The 21,320-nt window shown below is 40.9% G+C and overlaps 1 protein-coding gene across 3 annotated transcripts in view; it reads left to right on the top strand.

Annotated features, from left to right (window-relative positions):
• kalrna (kalirin RhoGEF kinase a) overlaps positions 1 to 18,784 on the top strand; it is a 254,875-nt gene extending 236,091 nt beyond the window's left edge. For all 3 annotated transcript variants that reach the window (XM_036138726.1, XM_036138725.1, XM_012878426.3), the window contains 10 exons: positions 3,449 to 3,476; positions 5,162 to 5,324; positions 5,446 to 5,567; positions 5,666 to 5,797; positions 5,891 to 6,052; positions 7,943 to 8,021; positions 8,114 to 8,165; positions 10,666 to 10,814; positions 10,962 to 11,100; positions 11,191 to 18,784. In XM_036138726.1, coding sequence (XP_035994619.1) covers positions 3,449 to 3,476; positions 5,162 to 5,324; positions 5,446 to 5,567; positions 5,666 to 5,797; positions 5,891 to 6,052; positions 7,943 to 8,021; positions 8,114 to 8,165; positions 10,666 to 10,814; positions 10,962 to 11,100; positions 11,191 to 11,748 — 1,584 coding nt within the window. In that variant the 3' untranslated portion in view covers positions 11,749 to 18,784. The remainder of the gene's footprint in view (positions 1 to 3,448; positions 3,477 to 5,161; positions 5,325 to 5,445; positions 5,568 to 5,665; positions 5,798 to 5,890; positions 6,053 to 7,942; positions 8,022 to 8,113; positions 8,166 to 10,665; positions 10,815 to 10,961; positions 11,101 to 11,190) is intronic.
• The last annotated feature ends 2,536 nt before the right edge of the window (positions 18,785 to 21,320 follow it).

The raw sequence follows: 21,320 nt of genomic DNA, 5'->3' as shown, positions 1-21,320 counted from the left end.
TGGTGAAATTTGTTTTTGAGACAGGAATCGCATCACGATGCACACAAACAATATATATGTTTATAATATTAGCAGTATGTTTAAAAGGTTAGTAAACCTGGTGTTGTTTGGGGTCTTTGTCTTGTTGAAACACCCATTTCAAGAGCATTTCCTCTTCAGCATACGGCATCATGACATTTTCCAGTATTCTGATCTACTCAAACTCATCCATGACCGTTGGTATGTAATACATAGGACCAACACCATAGCACGAGAAACATCCCCATATCAAGATGCTTGCACCACCATGCTTCACCGTCTTCACTGTGTACTTTGGCTTAAATTCAGTGTTTGAAGGATGTCTTACAAACTGTCTGTGGCCCTTAGACCTCAAAAGAACAATTTTACTATCATCAGTCCACAAAATATTACGGCATTTCTTTTTAGGCCCATCACCACATGTATTTTTTCTTTACAATGGGACTTTGCTGGGGGCTTCTTGCTGGTAGCTTGGTTTCACAGACGTTGTCTGATTATTACAGTACTCACAGGCAATCTTCCTTGATCTTCCTTGAGCTGATCATTGGCTGAGCCTTTTCTATTTTAGTTATTCTCCGATCCATATGAATAGTTATTTTTCTTTTTCTTCCTCACCTTTCTCGTTTTGGCTGCCATTCATTTTCTGCACTTCTTTATAGGTTTTCCCCTCTTTTATATTGATTTCTTAATAAATGAATGCTCTTCTTCTTTTGAACAGGGTCTTGAATTACCCATTTTCCCCTGTTTTTCAAAGCCAAATTCACAGCCAGCAAATGCAGCGTAAGTTGCCTTGATACTTAAATAAGGGCCACCTATTTTTCCACGTAATCAGTGATCTCACTAAGTGAACTCGGTACTGCTGACCACCGAAAGCGGTGGTCAGCATGACTGCAAAAGCGCTATATAAGTTCAGTCCATTTACCATTTACCAATTTAACACGGCCCTTGCAGTAAATAATTAAATTTCACGGAATCAGCAGCATGCACGACATACCTGTTGGGTCTGTTTTCTATACCTTTACTGAACCTTCTGGAAACTTAGTTGTAGTGTTGAAGTTGAAAGTCTAACAAAAACATTGATTTATCTAGCTAGTGATGTGGGACTGTTATTATTTTGGACACACTATACATGTAGACACAACAGACGTAGACATTAAGTCAGTCAGTTGGTTGCACTGGTCAACCACACTTCCTGAGAAGCCCAAGCATGCAAATTAGTCTTTAGGGTCTGCTAAGACTCATATCGAGTTCTGAAAGATGGTCCTTTTTAAACTACATGATTTACTGTGTTGCATGAATTAATCACTCAAAGCTTCTTTGATGATACATTTAGGCCTGTAGTAGATTCTTTGAAATATTCTTAAACCTTCATGAACATAAACTGTGTGATGAAACATTCCTGATGAGTTAAGACTGTGCAAATATGAAATCACAGTGTTACGCTCCTTCACTGTGCAGCTCCCATACCACAGTTATGCAAAGACATAAAACCCTTTCTATGGTAGCTCTGTAAACGTTTTTTTAGCAGCTTTGTGGAAAGTCCAGTCTGTTTCAGTTTTCTGTGGAAGAAGAGCCATTGTTGGGCCTTCTTCACCAAGTTGGAGGTGTACACAGACCAGGAGTGTTCGGAGGAGATGTGAATGTCCAGGAACTTTATGCTGTCCACACGCTCCACCACCTCCCCCTGTATGCAGAGAGGAGCGTGTTCAGTTCTCTTGGACCTCTTGTAGTCCATTATTACCTCCTTGGTCTTGCTGGTGTTCAGGATCAGATTGTTTCTGGAGCACCACTGTGAGATTGTGGACCTCCTCTTTGTAAATGGTCTCATCGTTGTTGGCTATGAGACCCACTACAATGGTATTGTCTGCAATCTTCACAACCATGTTTGTGGGGTGGATGGCAGAACAGTTATGGGTGAAGAGGGTGAGGAGAACAGGGCTGAGCACGCAACCCTGCAGCAAGACGCTGTTGAGGATCAGTAGGGCAGATGTTTGTTTCCCTATCATCACCACCCACCCGGGGCCTGGTGGTGAGGAACTCACTAATCCAGGAGCAGAGCAGTGCAGATAGACCCAGATTGTGGAGCTCAAGAGCCAGGATGTCTGGGAGCACAGCGTTGAAGACTGAGCTGAAGTACATGAGTAGCATCCTAACATAGGTGTTGGGATGCTGTAGATGAGTCAGAGCCGTGTGAAGTGCTAATGAGACAACATCCACCGTGAAGCAATTCACCCTGTAGGCTAACTGCACACTGTCCAGGCCTGCAAGTATGGAGTCCTTGATGTATTGCAGGAGGATCATTTTAAAGCACTTCATGATGGCAGGGGTCAGAGCAACAGGACAGTAGTCATTGAGGCAGGTGATTGTTGTTTTTTTGGGGACCGGTACAATGATGGATGATTTCAGGCAGGCAGGGACCATGGAGAGCTGCAGGGATAGGTTGAAGATGTCCAGTAAGACCCTTGCTGGTTGGTCAGCACATGATTTTAGTGTCCAACCTGGCACCATGTCTGGACCTGCACCGTTGGTGTTGACCTTTTTCAAGGAGGAGGTCACTTGGTGCAGCTGCAGGATGAGTGCCTGAAGCTGCATCTCTGGCTGTGGAAGATGATCAGGCACCCTGCTTTTTGGAGAATCGAAGTGTGCAAAGAACATGTTTAAGACTCAGGGAGAGCAGGGTTGTTGCCGGGCTGCTGGTCACTGTGCCTGTTGTCTGAGATGGTCCTGATTCCTCTCCATATGTGTCATGGGTTGTTGTTGCTAAAGTGGTCCTCGATGTGCTACTTGTACTCGTGCTTTACCCTCTGAATGCTCTTTTCCAAATCACTTCTAGCCCTGCTGTAGGCCAGTCTGTCTCCTGATCTGAATGCTGCATCACATGCCCTCAGCAGGGACCACACTGTGCTGTCCCACCATGGGTTCTGGTTAGGAAACACTCTGACTGTCTTCATGAGTAGGACAGCATCAATGGAGATGTGAATATAAGACAGTACAGATGATGTGTAACTTTCTAAAAGCAGTCCTGTGAAGCTGAGGAGGCCTCCTCAGTCTAAACCTGAATGGTTTTGATCTCATGGTCTGGCTCTGCAGATTACTGGTTTGTAGGCAGGGATCATATCCACAGCAATGTGATCGACTGTAGTTTCTACAGCAGCTTTATATGGTCTTAGAATGTTGCAGTGAACAATTATGAGAAACTAATTAACCTAACATGCAAACTGCATGCAGTAAGACTCAGGCTGAACCCAGGGTTGGAACCCAGGACCTTCCTGCTGCAAGGCAACAGTGCTACTGGCTCACTTTATGAAAAACTCACCTGGGGCTTTTATCAGTGAAAATGTTACATACCAAAAATGGCAGAGTAGCTGTCTTGTTTTGATTATTTACATATCAATGCTTGCAGTCTAACCTATATTTTATTGTTTTCCAGCTTCTCAACCCAAACTTCATCCAGGAAGGTGAGACACAGATGAATTGACATGATCCAGTATACTGGTATCAACTGTGGGGGCAGTCAGACAAAGCGTCTTAAGAAAAAGTCTGTAAAGGTTTCCCCATTTTTCATCATGGCATAAATCATCCCCATTTCTAGAAAGCTTAATCTTTTTCTTTTTTTCTTGCGTTTGTAATGCCAATTAAAAACAACTTTGGTCTAAAGTACTTAAATTAAATAAAAAAACAAAAACGTCAGTTAGCAATGATTGACTTCACAACAGCCTGCAGCTTATAAGGATAGCTTTGGCAAAACTAGTAAAGCAGTGCTAACACGAACTAGCCTAGCTACTGTGTGCCACTCACAACATGGTGGCTCTGGTGACGTATGGCCTCTGTCCCCGATTTGCCATGCACAAGATGGCCTCTGCAAGCTCACAGGCTAACGCACTAGCCTAGCATGAAGGCAGAGTTTGAACGAAAGGGCAGTTACCAGTTGAGACAAAGAGCTTGAACAAATCCACAGGAAGCTCGGAAAGGGTGAAGCCAAGAAACAGAAAGGGGGAAGAGAAGTGCGGAATAGAGTTCTAAACTCAGCTGATAGGCGTGGCTTGTTTCTTAGAAAACAAATCAAACACGAGTCACTTTTCATAACGTATATATTCAGCACAGTTCAAGCAAACTCCCTCTGGAGTACTTAAGCATTAAACATATTCCTGATATGATCTGCCCATGCACAAGATATCACCTTATGGTGAGATCTCTTTACTTATTGTTGCTCCCTGAAAAGGGAGATCGGTGGTGCACAGCTCAGCGTCAGCTGGGAGATGAGGCTAAGCTACTGGGTAACAGAGCACGTTGGCTCTCTGGCGCAGCTGCAGCATCTCGGTTCGGTTCCGCTAGCAGCTGCTGCCCTTCGGTTGGTCCGAAGATTTGTTTGGCCAAAACAAAACAAACAGATCTTGTTAGTTCACTGAGAGATATGGCATCTTCCTGTTGAATAATGATAAATTAAGCTTAATTTAGAGTCCAGACCTCTCTGGTATACAACACAGAGGCAAAGTGATGCAGCAAACTTGCTTTACATTAAGTCTTGCTTTACCACACACTCTGTGTCTGTGTCTGGTGCATATTTAGTTAAAATGTCCAGACAAGTGACCTGAGGTGGGTAGAATAGCCAACAACTATCCTCGAGTGAGAGTAGCATATTTCTTTCTTGTCACATAAGAGTAGACATTATTTAAATGTTGACTAGGCCAGATGGAGAGCCACAACAAATACAAATGGGATGTAATATAAACTCCTTCTGCACAGATCAACCCAAACTGGGACATTTGAGCACTTTTATAACTATTTATTCTCTTAATTCATGAAATTACTATACCACCAAGAGTAATAAACTGATATGCAATGTAAAGTATTAAATGGGGTAAAAAAAATAATTTTATGAACAGTTAATGGAAGTAGGTTGATATATAATGGAATTACTTGGGTAGAAATTAACTGACTATGAGACGAAAAGAACCTCTCGAAAAGAAATTTGGAGAAATACATGCAGGGGCTTTCTTTTTCTTGAGCATAAAATGTCCTGTAGTTGAGGGGGAAAGACATTGTTTAATCTGTTCTTGTACACAACACTAAGGATTAGAAATGCATATTATGTTCTATAGTAAAGAGGAGGAAAGAGCTCTGATGTGTTTGTTGTGTACAGTTGCCCCGGAGTTCCTGGTACCGCTATCAGATGTAGTGTGTGCATTTGGGGAGACAGTTGTCCTCTGCTGTAAAGTCTGTGGGCGACCCAAACCGGCTGTAACAGTGAAGGGGCCTGACCAAACCCTGGTGACCAGTAACAGCCGCTTCACTATTGATATCAGGTAAAACTGACCACAGGTGAAAACCAAATGCCTTTCTTTTTTGTCTTGATTCTTCGTGGTTATTTTTTTGTGCTACTCCTTCAATTATTTTAGCATTTCGTTCTCTTTCTGTCCTCTCAAGGGACACTGGTGACATCTTGTTGAAGATCTGTAATTTGATGCCTCAGGATACGGGTATCTACACCTGTGTTGCTGTTAATGATCATGGCTCTGCTTCTTCCTCTGCCTCCATTAAAGTCCAAGGTGCCTCTCTTGTTTTCTCACCACTACTGAACTGTAACTGCCTCCCATGTTACTCAGATAATGCTGTAGCTTAAAGCTATTCTTGGTTTCAATTGAAGGTATCCCAGCAGCTCCTGGTAGGCCGCTGGCTCAGGAGGCGAGCAGTACAACAGTGCTGGTCCACTGGCCACCTCTGGCTTCTTCTGCACACTGTGCCATCACCAGTTATGCTGTAGAGTACAGGCAGGAAGGTCTGTGGAAAATGTTACATCCAACAGTGATATTTAAAATTTAAAGCAGAATAAACATTTCCTTTGTTCTTGCTTCCTTTCTCTCACCCACAGACTCATTCCTGTGGCAGCAGGCGGCCAGCTGCAGGGAGGAGTGTGTCCAGGTCGATAACCTTATTCCTGGAGGTCACTATCAATTCAGAGTTCGAGCCTCCAACCGCTGGGGGGTTGGCCCACCGTCCCAGCCCTCAAATATGGTCACACTGGGCACCTGCAGTAAGGAACATACACCCACACACACTGAAAGGTGGAGGAGATTCAAGCTAAACATTTTCAAAGCCTACCTCAAAAAAAAAAATAGAACATCTTTGCAACAAACACTCAATCTACTTACAGTACACGATTGACTGTAATGCACCATAGAGTCGCACCAGATCTAGTGAAGTGAAGTTTGTGAAATTTAAATTTAAACATATTGTGTCTTTGTTTAACTCATGCAAAAGCTATACAGATTTTCACTCACTCTCCGTGTGGTTGTTGCAATTGCACATGTGCTAAAGTTGTTTAAAGTTTATGAAATAATTCTTGGTCTGACAGGGATTGTCCAATGAATACCAGCCCATTTGGCACTAGCATTCTTCTAACAGCAACCTGTGCACACGTGGAATAAGTGACAACTTCTCTTCAGATATAAAAATGTATTAACAGAAATAAATGCCCATCTAGGGAACACTGTTATATAAGGTTGTTTACCTGTATTAACAATATATTTCAATCAACAAATCTTATGTACTAGGCTATTGAAACCTAACTAAAACTGCTAAGCAACATTAAGATTAAAGAAACTAGAAACTATGTACACATACAATACGACGAAAAAAAAATGGTTAAAAACTGTCACCATAAGAATGATTCAATGAATTCCAGAATTTGGCGAAGGTCTAAGTTGGAGAAAACAAAGTTCATCTCAAAGAATTTGGAATGAGGTTAAATTAGCTTAACTAATTTACAACAACGTTTGGTACGTTTTCAACCAGTCACAATGCAACTCCGAGTTAGATAGAATCTTTTTGAGAAAATAACATTTTAAAGAATATGTTGAATTAAAAAATCAATAACTGTTGGGACACTTGATTTTTAATGAATGTAATAATTTAAAGTAATGTTTTGAATGTAATGTTTGGAGCGTATCTGGTCATGTGGGCATTGGCTTGATAACTTTCTGTTAATTAATCAACATCAATGTTGCACTGATGCTGGTAGCACTATCAGATGGCTGTGGAGCAAATAAAACAAACCCCAGGTATGTTTAACTTGTTAGTCTTTGCAGGGATGCAGTTCACGCTCTCTCCAAGCAGCTTCCCTGCAACAGCTAGAACAATCACAAACAGCCTGTTTCCATGCTTTGATGTCTGATTTCACAGGAAAACTGAACTTAGCTTTGGTTCCAGTCTGATCACATGTTGGCCCATCTTTTTGATGGGAACGTCTCGTGAGGGTCCATGGACAAAAAAGGTCGATTTCAACCAGATGTAAGGTTTTATAGAACGTCCTGCTGTGAGGAGCAGTCCTTGGGAAGTTACTGGAGTCTCACATTACACATGGCTATCAAATTAGGCTTATATTCATATTCTACATGGCTGAAGCCCAACAGTGTCTCATACTAACAGTCAACAAGAAAGAAACTGCAGGATCTACACAAGCCAAAGACAAACATCGTTTTTGTCCAGCATGCAAATCTTTGGTTCTGTGGAACTAGAGTACCTGCAAAATAAATGAATAATAAAAATACATTGAATGCTTCCATAGAACGTTTAACCTCCACACAAAGAAGATCCAGCAGAGTTTGAACTTGTGATCAAGCTTTGAGACAACAGAGGTCCTTCAGGGTTTTAGATTATGCTGTTCACTACCAGCTGAGAAATCTGATGCCACCAAACGGAGGAGAAAATGAATAAAAAATCAAGCAAATTCTATTTTTCATTAATCTGTCATTTTAACTTAGTAAAATCTAAAACCAAAAAGGAACTCCTTTTATCAGGATCTTGTACTGTTCATACAGAGGGTCCTGATATGACTTCCATGTTTTACACACAACATGATGTCTAGAATGAAATGTGCTTCTGTTGTTAGAGCCTCTTGTGTTTCTGTCTCTCCTTTGCTCAGACTCTGGGTGTGATGGAACAGGGATTCAGTGGAAAGAAAACTTTGGGTCAGCCTTCACTGAAATTAACGAGATTGGAAGGTAAACTATCAGCTCCCCAACTGAACCACTAGTGAACGTTCAATGAGAACCTTCCTCAGAGATTTAATTGCACATCTCTGCTTTTTGACTAGGGGGCGCTTTTCAGTTGTGAGAAAATGCTTCAACAAATCAACGAAGAAAGAGGTAGGACATGACATGACATCAGCAAGTGCTTCCATTTCTTACTGATACAATACAGTTGTATATTTGAGTTTTCATGCAAAAACTTTAGTTGATGCGTTCATAATAATTCCCTGTTGAAAGACAGCGATTCATCATTGTTAAATCACTCCATTGTTAGTGTCGCGGTTTCTCAGCAGAAGAAGTCTGTCCATCAATATAGCCATCATACGTTACAACCATATGTTATAATCCATCTAATGTTAAATATGTTAAAATCCATCATATGTTACAATCACTGTACTGCTTTTGCCTTTTTGCACATTTCTCTCAGGAATATCTAATAGCACAATTCTGTAAATGAAGTCTCAAATCATTGCACAAAAGTAACTTATTACCTCTTTATTTGTGATTCATGAAGGACAAACTAATCTATGTAACATAGCTCATATCAATTCAATTCAATTTTATTTATGTAGCGCCAATTCACAACACATGTCATCTTATCACTCACCCTTATTTACTTAAGGGACTGACACCAAAGCCCTTGGACTCTGATACAAACTTTTCTTTTTTTTAAAACCTTTTCTATCTTCTTTATCTTTGCATGATCTAATGTGAAAAAGTAAAATCAAATCGGTACACATTGTTTACTGTGTGTGCTCTAAGCCGGAGTATCCTGAAAAGAATTTCACCGCGGCAATGCGGGGGGACAATAAAGAATCTTTGGATCTTTTGAATAACTTGTACATTAGATTGTAATGCTCTGCTTTGCAGTCTTCCTAAGGGTAAAGTTCCTAAAAGCTCATTTACAGCTCCTTCATCATTCAGCTACAAGAATTGTACCAGAAAGCAAGCTCATGTCACACTAATCTTTTTCCATGTCCTGTCTTGGTCCATCAGGCATACCATATAGAGAAACTAGTCGCCTACATGTTCAAAGGCAGTTTTCCTCAACAAAAAGGATATCTTAGGATATTGAGTGATTGGCTTTATTAAATAAAGATTGCATCTAGTATTACAGTGTCTTAGCAACCATGCGGCTACTACAGGACGCATCTCTGTAATAGTTACCTGTGTTATGCAATTTGTATGCTAGTTAAGGTAGGTGTGTGTGTGTGTGTGTGTGTGTGTGTGTGTGTGTGTGTGTGTGTGTGTGTGTGTGTGTGTGTGTGTGTGTGTGTGTGTGTGTGTGTGTGTGTTTCCTTGTACTTATAGCTGAGTGAGAATTTTTTTTGATTGGAGAACAAACAGTTTTGGTCTCAATACTTTCTCCATCTACAGAGCTAAGCCAGTGACAGCTTTCAGTGATATTGAAAAAGAAATCTGGCATTGAAAAATATTGAAAAATGAAACAGTGGAAAATCAAACAATAAAACATTGATATTATTTTATGCTGCAGCTTTTTTAGCAATGAGAGATGTTTTCAGTGATACTGCACAGCTCCTTCAGCTATGATGTCACTACAATCATTAGGTGTATAAGCTAAACAAGTGTTCAACAACTGACCTGTTTGCGGTTCTTTTATCTGACAATGTGGTGTTTCTATTGTAGACTTCTGTAGTCATAAAAAGAATCTGTACAAATCATTTGAGGGCCTTAATTTTCTATACAGCTTGTGCTTAGTGATTTAAAATACAATCTATTCTTTATGATGTTCTTGTAAAACTTAAAGTGAAAACTAATACTCATGGCTTGGCCTCTTTTTCTTACTATGGTCATTAGCTGTGGAAGAGCCTTCCTGCAGAGTTTGGGTGCTTTTAAAATATCTATCTATCTATTTAACCTGCCTTTTTTATGTTAACTATAGTTAACTATAAAGTACATCTTGTATTTATGTTAGATTTTATTTCTTTTTTAGGTATTAAAAGTTTTAGGCAATGCAAGTCTATTTGTATAGCACATTCTTTCATAACATTCTTCTAATCCTTCAGCTTTTGTCCTTTCACGATCAAATTGGTTTTTCTTTGATTTCAATGTTTTTCAGCTTTTTTGACTCTTCTGCAGGGATCTTCTGCATCTTCTGCTCAAATCATTCTGCAGATTAGTATTCTCACGCGTTGTTACGCAGGAACAGCTTTTTCTAGTTACTATTTATGTTTTTATTTTGATAGTTTGTGTTTCTGTATATTTTTAGTTTTTTCTCACTGATCTACCAAATTGCAATTTCTCTCATGTACAATTTACTATTCGGTAACTTGCTGTCGAGTACTTTTCTGTCAGATAACTTGCTATCCTGTAATTTGCTATCAAGTAGTTTGCTATTGAGTAATTTGCAGTCAGGTAATTTTCCGTCAGGTAATTTGTGATTGTGTAATTTGCTATTGAGTAATTTTCTACTTCTAATTTGCCATCAGGTAATTTGCTATCAAGTAATTTTCAATAAAGTGCAAGAAGAGAAGGTTGAAAAAAGCTATATAGATGTGCAATAGTGATTATTTAATGAATGGTGTCACTTGATGGCACTTTTTGCCTAAAGCTCTTGCAAAGAGGGTCTTTTCACCGTGAGCCTTTTTCTCTCCAGGTTGCGGTGAAGTTTGTGAATAAGAAGATGCAGAAGAAAGAGCAGGTAGCTCACGAGGCAGACATTCTCCGGCATGTACAGAATCACCACCTGGTGGCACTGCTTGACACATACGAATCTTCTACCTCTCTGATGCTCATCCTGGAGCTGTGAGTTTTATGGCACTATTCAGGCAACATTAAAGCTGAGTCACATCATCACAGGTGTTACCAGTGAAAAAAGCTTTAGCGTTTATATGTTCATGTCAGGATATGTTAACTAAGATAGCATCTTTGTCTCATTATCACATATTTAAGACTGGAAGATGGCCGTTTGTTTGATTATCTGGTTGCCCACGATGAGCTGATGGAAGAGAAAGTGGCATTTTTTATCAGAGAAACTTTGGAGGCTCTACAGCATCTTCATACCTGCAGGGTGGCACATCTGGATCTCAAGGTGATAATCATGCTTGGTGCTGGTTGATGGAAAATAAAATGTTTTGTTGCTTGGTCATCTTGGGTTGAATTTTCTCTTTCCTTGTTGCAGCCTGAGAACATCATGGTGGATCTTAGAGCTCCAATTCCGTCTGTTAAGCTTATCGACCTTGGCGATGCTGTTCAACTCTCTGCTAACCGTCGATATGTCCACCTTTTACTCGGAAACCCTGAGTTTGCAGCCCCTGAGCTCATCCGAGGTACACCAGTCGCTATCGCCACAGATTTGTGGAGCTTGGGTGTGCTGGCCTATGTGATGCTCAGTGGCGTATCCCCATTTCTGGATGAATCACCAGAGGAAACATGTGTAAACATTTGCCGCCTGGACTTCTGTTTCCCAGATGAATACTTCCGTCATGTGAGTCAGGCAGCCAGGGATTTTGTGTTGTCAGTGCTGCAGGAGGATCCCAGGAAAAGGCCTAGTGCTACTTCATGTTTACAACACCCATGGGTGGGTCGTGGGGGTGCTCAAGGAGGTGAATACTCCAAGACACCCCTGGACAAATCAAGGCTGGCCATGTTCATAGAACGGAGAAGACAGTTACATGACGTTCGTCCCATCACCAACATCAAGGGTTTGGTGAGCAGCAGTATGGGCAACACACTGTGATGGAGAGAAAAAGGAACATCTAGTCCATCTGTGAGCACCAACACTAAAATGTCTTTACTATTTACTGTCTTATGGACGTATGAGTGGAATAGTTCCTATGTGGTCCAACATTCATTTTCCTTGGTTCTGAATGTGGCTTGACAACTGTTATTTACTGCACACCCTGTTAATTTATTATCATACACCCATGATAACTCAAATCATATCCGCCATGTAGAAAGACAACATGGAGACACGCTTTGGAATCTTGAAACAGAAGGAGTTGCATCTTAGTCAACATGTTGATAATCACACCAAGATTTACACCTTTTATACATATAGCAAAAAGGCTAAAGTTGTTTTTCATGTAAACTGTTTGCATCTTAAGCCCTGTTCGCACAGGATTAGTTTTACCTAGGGACCACACGGGATTTATAACAATTACGGAGATTGTCTGTGATTTTAATCCTGTGCGAATCGCCATGTCAGTCATTTGTAAAGTGAAAATTCCTCCACAAATGACCTACTATATTTTGCTAAACTCTGAGGCCCTGTGATAATAATAATCCATTGCAAATGGGCATTTGTGTGATTTGGGCTGAGCTGGGTGCCATCAAATACGTGATTTGGCAGTTTTTGTTTCCTGGGCACATTTTTATTTGCTTTTTGTGAAGAATGGAGGCTGAGTTAGAATGTTTTGAAAATGTTGTGTGTCCCAGACCACCAAGACTATATCGGTCCACAAAGTACAGGATTACACAAAAAAAGGCTGAAGAGAAGGAACAATTTCAGATGCAAAAGGTGGATCTGTATACAGATTCTGTGAACAGAACTCTCGTGTCCAGTGCCTGTCCTCTTCTTAGAGACCTCCATCTTCAACACAGAATGCACGCTTTTACGCAATTTGCAGTGTGTTAACATCTTATCCAGGATGTCTGTAAATTTCAGCAAAATCTCAGGCTTCGGTTATCCAGTGCGAATGCGCCACTTAAAAAGCTGACAGAGGGGGATAAGTTATTCATTACAGGAGGTTCCTAGATAAAACTAATCCTGTGAGAAAAGGGCTTTACAGAAAACATGAAACTTTGACACGTCAAAAAGAATCCTGTACACTTTTATTATTCCCCGTGGTACAGATGTGTGAAATAAACAAAAACTAAAGAACTGCAGTAGAAAAATGTCACAATGAACAATCATTACATTATATTATTGTACATTGTTCCAATTATTCAAAGGGGGAAAATAAGCAATAAGAAAAAAACAGTTGAGCAAAATTCCTGATGGCACAGTTATTGTTACCCTTACTGTTAATATAACCCTGTCACAACTAATCATCCATACGCTGTTGTAGTTCTTTAACTGGGTGGATGAAGCTGATAACTGAGATTTTTCTCTAACCAACAGTCAAGATGGCGGCCACATTGGAGCGATGTGTCCTGAATGAGCTGGCTATATCTTTAAAACCTCAAGAACTGGCTGCTCTAAGTGCTAAAGCAGTGTGTTGCTTAATAACCTATTTCTGCTACAGCCTGGCCAGTCAGACTGACCTACATCGTATACAATATGGTATCAGTCTAAAAAGGAGTCGGTAGAGTCCGATTTCAAAAGCGGGTCTAACAGGGTCAACATCTACAGGTTATAGAACCAATCAGATAACTACGGATGTGATGGAAAAAACTCTAAGTGACGTGCTTTGTAGTCCGTGAAAAAAAATCTGAGGATACATGTTGTATTCGCATGTACTTTCTTAATTTTTCAAGACACCACCGCTGCATTATGGGTAATTCTGGTACTGAGATTGACGCAGCGTAAAGTCTCGCCTCCTGCACTGTGATTGGTCCGGTCTGTTTCAGCCTGGACAGTATGGAGCCGTACCAGACTGACATGTGCTCCATGTAAGTCAGTCTGGCTGGCCAGGCTATTTCTGCTGACCCTGTTAGTCTGGCCTTTGAAACTGGGCTCTACCACTGCTTTCCAGACTGATATACCGTGTTTACGGGGTAAGTAGGCCATGCTCAGGACCACTGGGAGGAGCCAGAGGACCTGGATTTTTTTCACTGATTATCTGTCTCATAATTTACTGTCAGGACATAGTGACAGTTTTAACAAATATGTAAAAAAATACATTTATACAAAAGTTACCCTCTACAGCTTCAAGGAAACTATAATTATTTTTGTTCATTAATGACTACATCTGAAAAGGAGTGGAAAGCAATGTTTTTATTCTGTTAGATGGTAGAGCCCCTGGACTCTTTGTGACCGTCTCTTTCAGTGTTAAAGAACATGTTTTCACAAACTGACCAATGTAAGATATAGATTTATTTTGTTAGAATTATTGAAGTTAAATGAAAGCAGGTCCATCAGAAATGCATTTTCTGTATTATTTAGAAGATTTTGTCATCCACAATGTGGTAAAAAAAAACTACACACAACTACAGTTCAGACAGTTTAACATTAGATGTTTGTGTACTTCTGTATAGGCTTCTGTACGACTCTGTACCTCTAAGTGTAGTTATGAATGTGAAGATCTTGTTCCCTTTGACACTGTGTAAAGATAAAAATGGCGCCTTTTTGAGCAGCTGGACTATACAGCAGCAAAGTTTAGGGCCCATAATCCTGGAATTCACACAGAGGACCACTGGATCAAATGCAAGGAAAGGAAACATGACACCTCGGTTCATTTTACTGTTTACAAAGATGATTGTGAAGAATTGGGGTCTGTAGTTTACAGAACAGCAGAACTATCAGGGATGCTCTGAATCTAAAATTACCTGGGATGGGTTTAAAACCAGGTTACAGATGTGTCTGTTTCAGGAAACTAAATCATTCAGTAAACAGGTAGAAACATTTTCACACTGTAGTTGTGATGATGTCATCACTTAGCAGATCTTTAAAGCAGATGTTTGCTGCTCTGTTTCAAGTTAATAATGAATGTATTTCTTAAAGTATTGTGTTGTCATAGACCAATGTCCCTACATCACCAGTACCTTAGTAAGCATTCAGACTGCTGCAGTAAAAAGCCTTCATTTCCAAACAGATTTGGCAGTTGTACGATTGTAAGCAACCCAAGATTTTCCCGATGTTAACAACCACTAAAATGTGTTGTTTTTTTTAGTGCTGGTATAAAAATGCCTTTTCAGAGCTCTGACAGTGCTGGTGGATTTTGGCCAAATGTGATCAGCACTGTTACATTTACAGTAGACCATCTAGCCACATTTCATCATGTTCAATGAGACACAGCAGCGTTGATTATTTGGTAGTAAACCATGAAACATTGTCTGCTTTTTATATGCCGATAAATTGTGACTCCCCATTCTTTGAGTCACTTTCCAGAAACATCCAATAATAATGAAAGGTGCAAGCAGTAACACTCAGTACTCACACCTACACATGCTTTTAAGAGCGCCGTAGTCAAGGGATGTCAGTGAGAAAACACCCAGCATTTACATGCATGGATGATCTGGGCTTTAAAAGTGTAGCATTGATAGAATACATTAAATTGTATTCTTTTAAATAAATAAGTCAGCAGAATTATCTGTCTTGAAAGAGAAATTCTGTCTTTCCAACTAAACAAATTCCACCTGAGTTCAAAAAGCAAGGAGATTGTATTTATTACTCAGATTAAGATCTGTTTTACATTCATCAAAAATAAACCTAAATCAATTATTGATAGGAAAACAGTTTGGAAAAGGTACGTAACGTGAGCAAGAATTATATTTATTACGCATCAAGCTAATGTCTACTTCTAAATGATTTAAGTCAAAATAAAAGAAGAACTCAGCCAAATATGAAACAACATGCAAAGATAATACTACTCTAGAAACAACACATAATGCTGAAAAATATATAACTATACTTGACATTGAACATATTATCTGAGCGAATCAAGTCTTACTTTCATCAAATATTCATCAGTCTTTCAGGAGTTTAAAACAGGACTTGTAGCCCAATTATCCAGCATTAAAAGGATTCAGAGTTTCAGAATTACCTTTACTCTCTCAGCATCTCATAGCAGCAAGAGTAGCAGTCGTGGGTTAGATGCAGCTTCTTATCTTCTCTGAACCATTTGTGTTTCAGATCATGGGGTTCCATCACCTCTGACATCTCTCCCAGCTTTTCTCCTCCAGCAGCTTTTTTGTTCCTGGGACCCACTGATAAAATACTGGTTTCTGACACAGGTCTTTTTGATATCTTGACAATTTCTCAGAGTGGATTTGAAACCAGGTTATGTCCGAGGATAACATTTAGACAATATGCCATAAAACATGACAATTACTTTTAGGCTCCAAGTTAGATTTAGATTTAAAGATATTTTAATTCAGCCAAGAAGTGTGCTATAGATTGGAAATAACTCTGTAATCTCCCAAAAGATCGTTTTTGTGGAGCATCACGTTTACATTTTAACATGTTAATTATTTAAACCCTTATCAATATCTGATGGAAACATCTTTATCAGTACCATAGCAATCAAACACCTTTTAAAATAGCTTTTTAAAATGTTGGTTTTGGTCTCCACTGATGTTTCTGACCATCTTTTGCTGAGTTAACAAGTCTTAAACAAAGTCTCAACGTACAGCAAGGACAAGTTAAAGAGCCTCAAAGAGAAGTAGATAAAGTTAAAGGTCAGATCTGAGTCTAGCATCAAGTGTGCACAACCCACGGCACAAATTCTACCTTCATTTATTAAATATAGAGCTGAAGCAGAAATGTTTTCAAAATATGACCACACCCAAAAATACTAAACCTGTGATTAAGAGTTTAGTTCCTTAAGAGTCTAAAGTGGGTAAACTTTCTTTGTACCGTGACTTTACAGATGTCCTCACTGACAGATGTTAGGGTAAAGAGTAAAAAACATTTCCGGTACCAGCTAGGAATAATTGAAAACATTGGATTTATTTCCCCTTTTTTGGCTGCAGACTTACAATTTGCTGTGAGTTGGCTGCCATTTTAGTTTGGAAGGATTCCTGTACCACTACGTGGAGCATTGACTGAGTGAATGTTAAATGAACCATGTGAAAGAATGGACCTCACGCTCAGTTAAAACAACTGCCTTAATATAAGCATCCACCGATATCAGTCTAATGAGATCTCAAATGCATATGAGGAGCCCCAAATCAGCTTTTCTTGAAAAGACAGAGTCTTAAGGATGAACAGGCTATCAACTGTACAACATACTAAAGTCACTGATAAGCTTATTTTTTGCATGCTTGGTCATAGAACTTTATTATTTGAAACTAGCCAGAGAACCACAGAGAGCATAGTTCTGCATCTCAGGACCTGTTTGCATGTTAACTTGCCTTAGTATCACCGCTGGGCTTCTCAAAAACATGCAGATGTGACGTTGTCACTTTTATTAATGAATATATAATCAGTCAATGTCAACAAAAATGTCAGGATGGATACTTTTCTCAGGACAGGTGATAAGCTAGTTTATTTATATATATTAGTGTTGCTCGTTTGACCAGTTCCAACCACTGTCCTGGACGGTGCTTTTGCTCTTCTCTGTCCAGTAGATACTTACTTTCCAAGCCTTTTAATCAACTTGTTTATTTCCTGATTTCACTGATACTAACGTTTACTCTGTGTGACTGCTATTGTTAGACATACAGATCTAAATCTAACAATCAAATGTCACACAGTGAAACCTCCATCATTGCCAAATACTGTCTGCTTTTATCTGTGCACAGACTCTGAACTACGGATAATGTGTTTCCACTTACCTATGCCAGCTCTACCAGTCAACAGTTTGAACACACCTGTGTCATTCAATAGCTTTTCCTTTTACTATTCCTATTACTTTCTACAGTGTAGACAAATAGTGAAGACATCAAAACTATGAAGCAAAATATATAGGATGATGTAGCAAAGAAAAAAGTTAGATAACTCAAAAAGTCTTTTATATTCTAGATGAATCAGAATGGCCCTTCTTTGTTTTGAATACTGCTTTTCCCACTTTTGGCATTCTCTCAGGGAGCTTCAGGAGGTTTTCACCTGAAATGCTCTCTCAGCAGTCCTGAAGGAGGTCCCAGTGGTAGGGATAAAAACAGAAACAAACCCTTAAATAAGGTGTCTCCAAACCTTTGACTGGTGATGTATGAGAACGTCTAAGGTGTAAAACTGCATGTTAAAAATTTTTTTATTACAGTCACAACTGAATGCCAATCACTTTGCTGTAATCCATACGTAACATGTCTAAGTCAGAAAGCTGACGAGCTAAGATAAGCCACATGCAGTAAATGCACCCCATTTTATCTGTCCTTTAATTAGTACCAAAAATAACATTACAAAAGAAAACAACAAGCAACTTAAATATAACAGGAACTTCAAGCAGAACTTAGAAGCCAAGATGGCTTCCATCAACACTGCTTGCTGTTTGCAATGCCTTTACTTTATCTAATAAAAGTGCATTTACCATCCAATAAAATGTAGAATGTTGTCTTGTTAGCAGATAACCTTAAAACATTGAAGGACACTGAGGTAGGAACACGAGGAGTAATGATAAGGAAATCTAATGTGATTTGTTTCACCAGAAATGACTGAAAGCGTTGCAGCTATGGTTCTAATTGGTTCCTGCAGCACACAAGGCATTCATCCACTCTGAAAGAGCTTGGGCCCTTTTAATGTATCATAGCACTCAGGGTCTTGATGGGATAAACTGTTAAATCTAGCCTAGAATATTTAAGTTATTTTAAAAATCAGTGTAGTTCAAGTTGTCTCCTTGTGACAAACTTGTATAAATCACTAGACAACTGGTCCAAACATTTGACACTTTCAGTCATTTTATTACTGATTATGAGAAAGCCTGTTCAACAAACCTGTTTACCTTCTTTAGCAAACTGAACTATTGATAAATCTCCTATCCCACAATGCATTGTTCATAACTTGTTATACCATGCAGGAGTGTGCTGGCTAAACCTTGTTAAATGCTGTGTTCATTCTGAGCTTCGTAGAGAAACATGCTGATGCTGTGTGATGCACTTGTGTACAGGCTTCCTGCTCCAAATGACCTGCTGGTTTGCTACTCTTTACAAATAAACAACCCACCTGTTTGTATATATTCACGTGTTTTCTGCTGTGTTGCACTGCCTAACTGGTTCTGTAAGACTGTGTGAATGCTTTTCCACCAGGTGGCACTACAACTCTTCACATCCTTTGGTTTAAATCAACAAAACCATGGGAATGAGGATAAAAGTATTAAAGTCAAGACCATTTATTTTGATATCCTAGAAATTATTTCAGCTAAATGTATTTTGTGATCATTGTATCACCAAAGTCATTGTAAAAATGACTAAAACACATTCCAAAGCAGTTTACATCTGTTATTGTTATATTTCCAATTATTATTACTCCTGTATGACTTGTCTTACATTAATACCACAATACAGTAAATGGTATACATTCTCAGTAAAATGGCAAATATTTGGGATTGAAAAATAGGATTAAATGTCCAAAAGTAGTTGTGAATCGCTTCGAAGCGATTCTGGTCCACCATCCGGCGTCTCAGGAGGGGGAAGCAGTGCAGTACCAACACTGTTTACAGTGGGGGTGGTGTGCTGCTGACCTCGACTCGGGACGTCGTGCGTCGGTGGGCGGAATACTTCGAAGACCTCCTTAATCCCACCAACACGTCTTCCATTGAGGAAGCAGAGCCTGAGGACTCTGGGTCGGGTTCTCCCATCTCTGGTGCTGAGGTTGCCGAGGTTGTTAAAAAGCTCCTCGGTGGCAAGGCTCCGGGGGTGGATGAGATTCGCCCTGAGTACCTTAAGGCTCTGGATGTTGTGGGGCTGTGTTGGTTAATGCGGCTCTGCAGCATTGCGTGGACATCGGGGGCAGTTCCCCTGGATTGGCAGACTGGGGTGGTGGTCCCCCTATTTAAAAAGGGGGACCGGAGGGTGTGTTCCAACTACAGAGGAATCACACTCTTAAGCCTCCCTGGTAAGGTCTATTCAGGGGTTCTGGAAAGGAGGGTCCGTCGGATAGTCGAATCTCGGATTCAGGAAGAGCAGTGTGGTTTTCGTCCTGGCCGTGGAACACTGGACCAGCTCTACACCCTCAGCAGGATTCTTGAGGGGGCATGGGAGTTTGCCCAACCAGTCTACATGTGCTTTGTGGATCTGGAGAAGGCATTCGACCGTGTCCCCCGGGGGATCCTGTGGGGGGTACTCCGGGAGTATGGAGTACCGGACCCTTTAATAAGGGCTGTCAGGTCTCTGTACGACCGGTGTCAGAGTCTGGTCCGCATTGCCGGCAGTAAGTCGGACTCGTTTCCGGTGAGAGTTGGACTCCGCCAAGGCTGCCCTTTGTCACCGATTCTGTTCATAACTTTTATGGACAGAATTTCTAGGCGCAGCCAAGGTGTTGAGGGGATCCGCTTTGGTGGCCTTAGGATTGCGTCTCTGCTATTCGCGGATGACGTGGTCCTATTGGCTTCATCAGGGCGTGATCTACAGCTCTCACTGGAGCGGTTCGCAGCCGAGTGCGAAGCGGCCGGGATGAAAATCAGTGCCTCCAAATCCGAGACCATGGTCTTGAACCGGAAAAGGGTAGAGTGCCTTCTCCGGGTTGGGGAGGATGTCCTGCCCCTAGTGGAGGAGTTCAAGTATCTTGGGGTCTTGTTCACGAATGAGGGGAAGATGGAGCGGGAGATCGACAGGCGGATTGGTGCAGCGTCTGCTGTGAAGCGGGCGCTGTACCGATCCGTTGTGGTGAAGAGAGAGCTGAGCCTAAAAGGCGAAGCTCTCGATTTACCGGTCGATCTACGTTCCTACCCTCATCTATGGTCACGAGCTTTGGGTCGTGACCGAAAGAACGAGATCCCGGATACAAGCGGCTGAAATGAGTTTTCTCCGTAGTGTGTCTGGGCTCTCCCTTAGAGATAGGGTGAGGAGCTCAGTCATCCGGGGAGGACTCAGAGTAGAGCCGCTGCTCCTCCACGTCGAGAGGAGCCAGTTGAGGTGGCTCGGGCATCTGGTCAGGATGCCTCCTGGACGCCTCCCTGGAGAGGTGTTCCGGGCACGTCCCACCGGGAGGAGACCCAGGGGAAGACCCAGGACACGCTGGAGGGACTATGTCTCCCGGCTGGCCTGGGAACGCCTTGGGATTCCTCCTGAGGAGCTGGCCCAAGTGGCTGGGGAGAGGGACGTCTGGGCCTCCCTACTGAAGCTGCTACCCCCGCGACCCGACCCCGGATAAGCGGAAGACAACGGACGGACGGAAGTAGTTGTGGTCCACTTTTAATATTAGAGAGACGGATAGCTCTCTCTCTCGGGAGAGAACTGTGTAGGTGAAGGGTTGGAGTGGTATTACACACTTGGGAGTTTATTTAGTGCGCCTTATAATCCGGTGCACCTTATATGTGAACAAAGATGCACAAAAACACGTTAATTCACGGTACACCTTATAATGCCTTGTGTGCCTTATGGTAAAAAAAATACTGTAGTTTTAGTTTTAGGTTCCTGAGGATCATGCATTCTGTCAGTGTTTCACCTTTTAGTATTTATTAGTCTGTAGATCCTGTCCGTTCTTTTTTCCTGTCATTATTTAGTATTCTGTTCATTATGGATTTGCTAGTTTATTCTTCCTTCTGTTAGATC

Source organism: Fundulus heteroclitus, chromosome 7 (genome assembly GCF_011125445.2).
Source record: "Fundulus heteroclitus isolate FHET01 chromosome 7, MU-UCD_Fhet_4.1, whole genome shotgun sequence".
In the NCBI taxonomy this organism is placed as follows: Eukaryota; Metazoa; Chordata; class Actinopteri; order Cyprinodontiformes; family Fundulidae; genus Fundulus; species Fundulus heteroclitus.
This window is presented reverse-complemented; position numbering and strand designations above follow the sequence as displayed.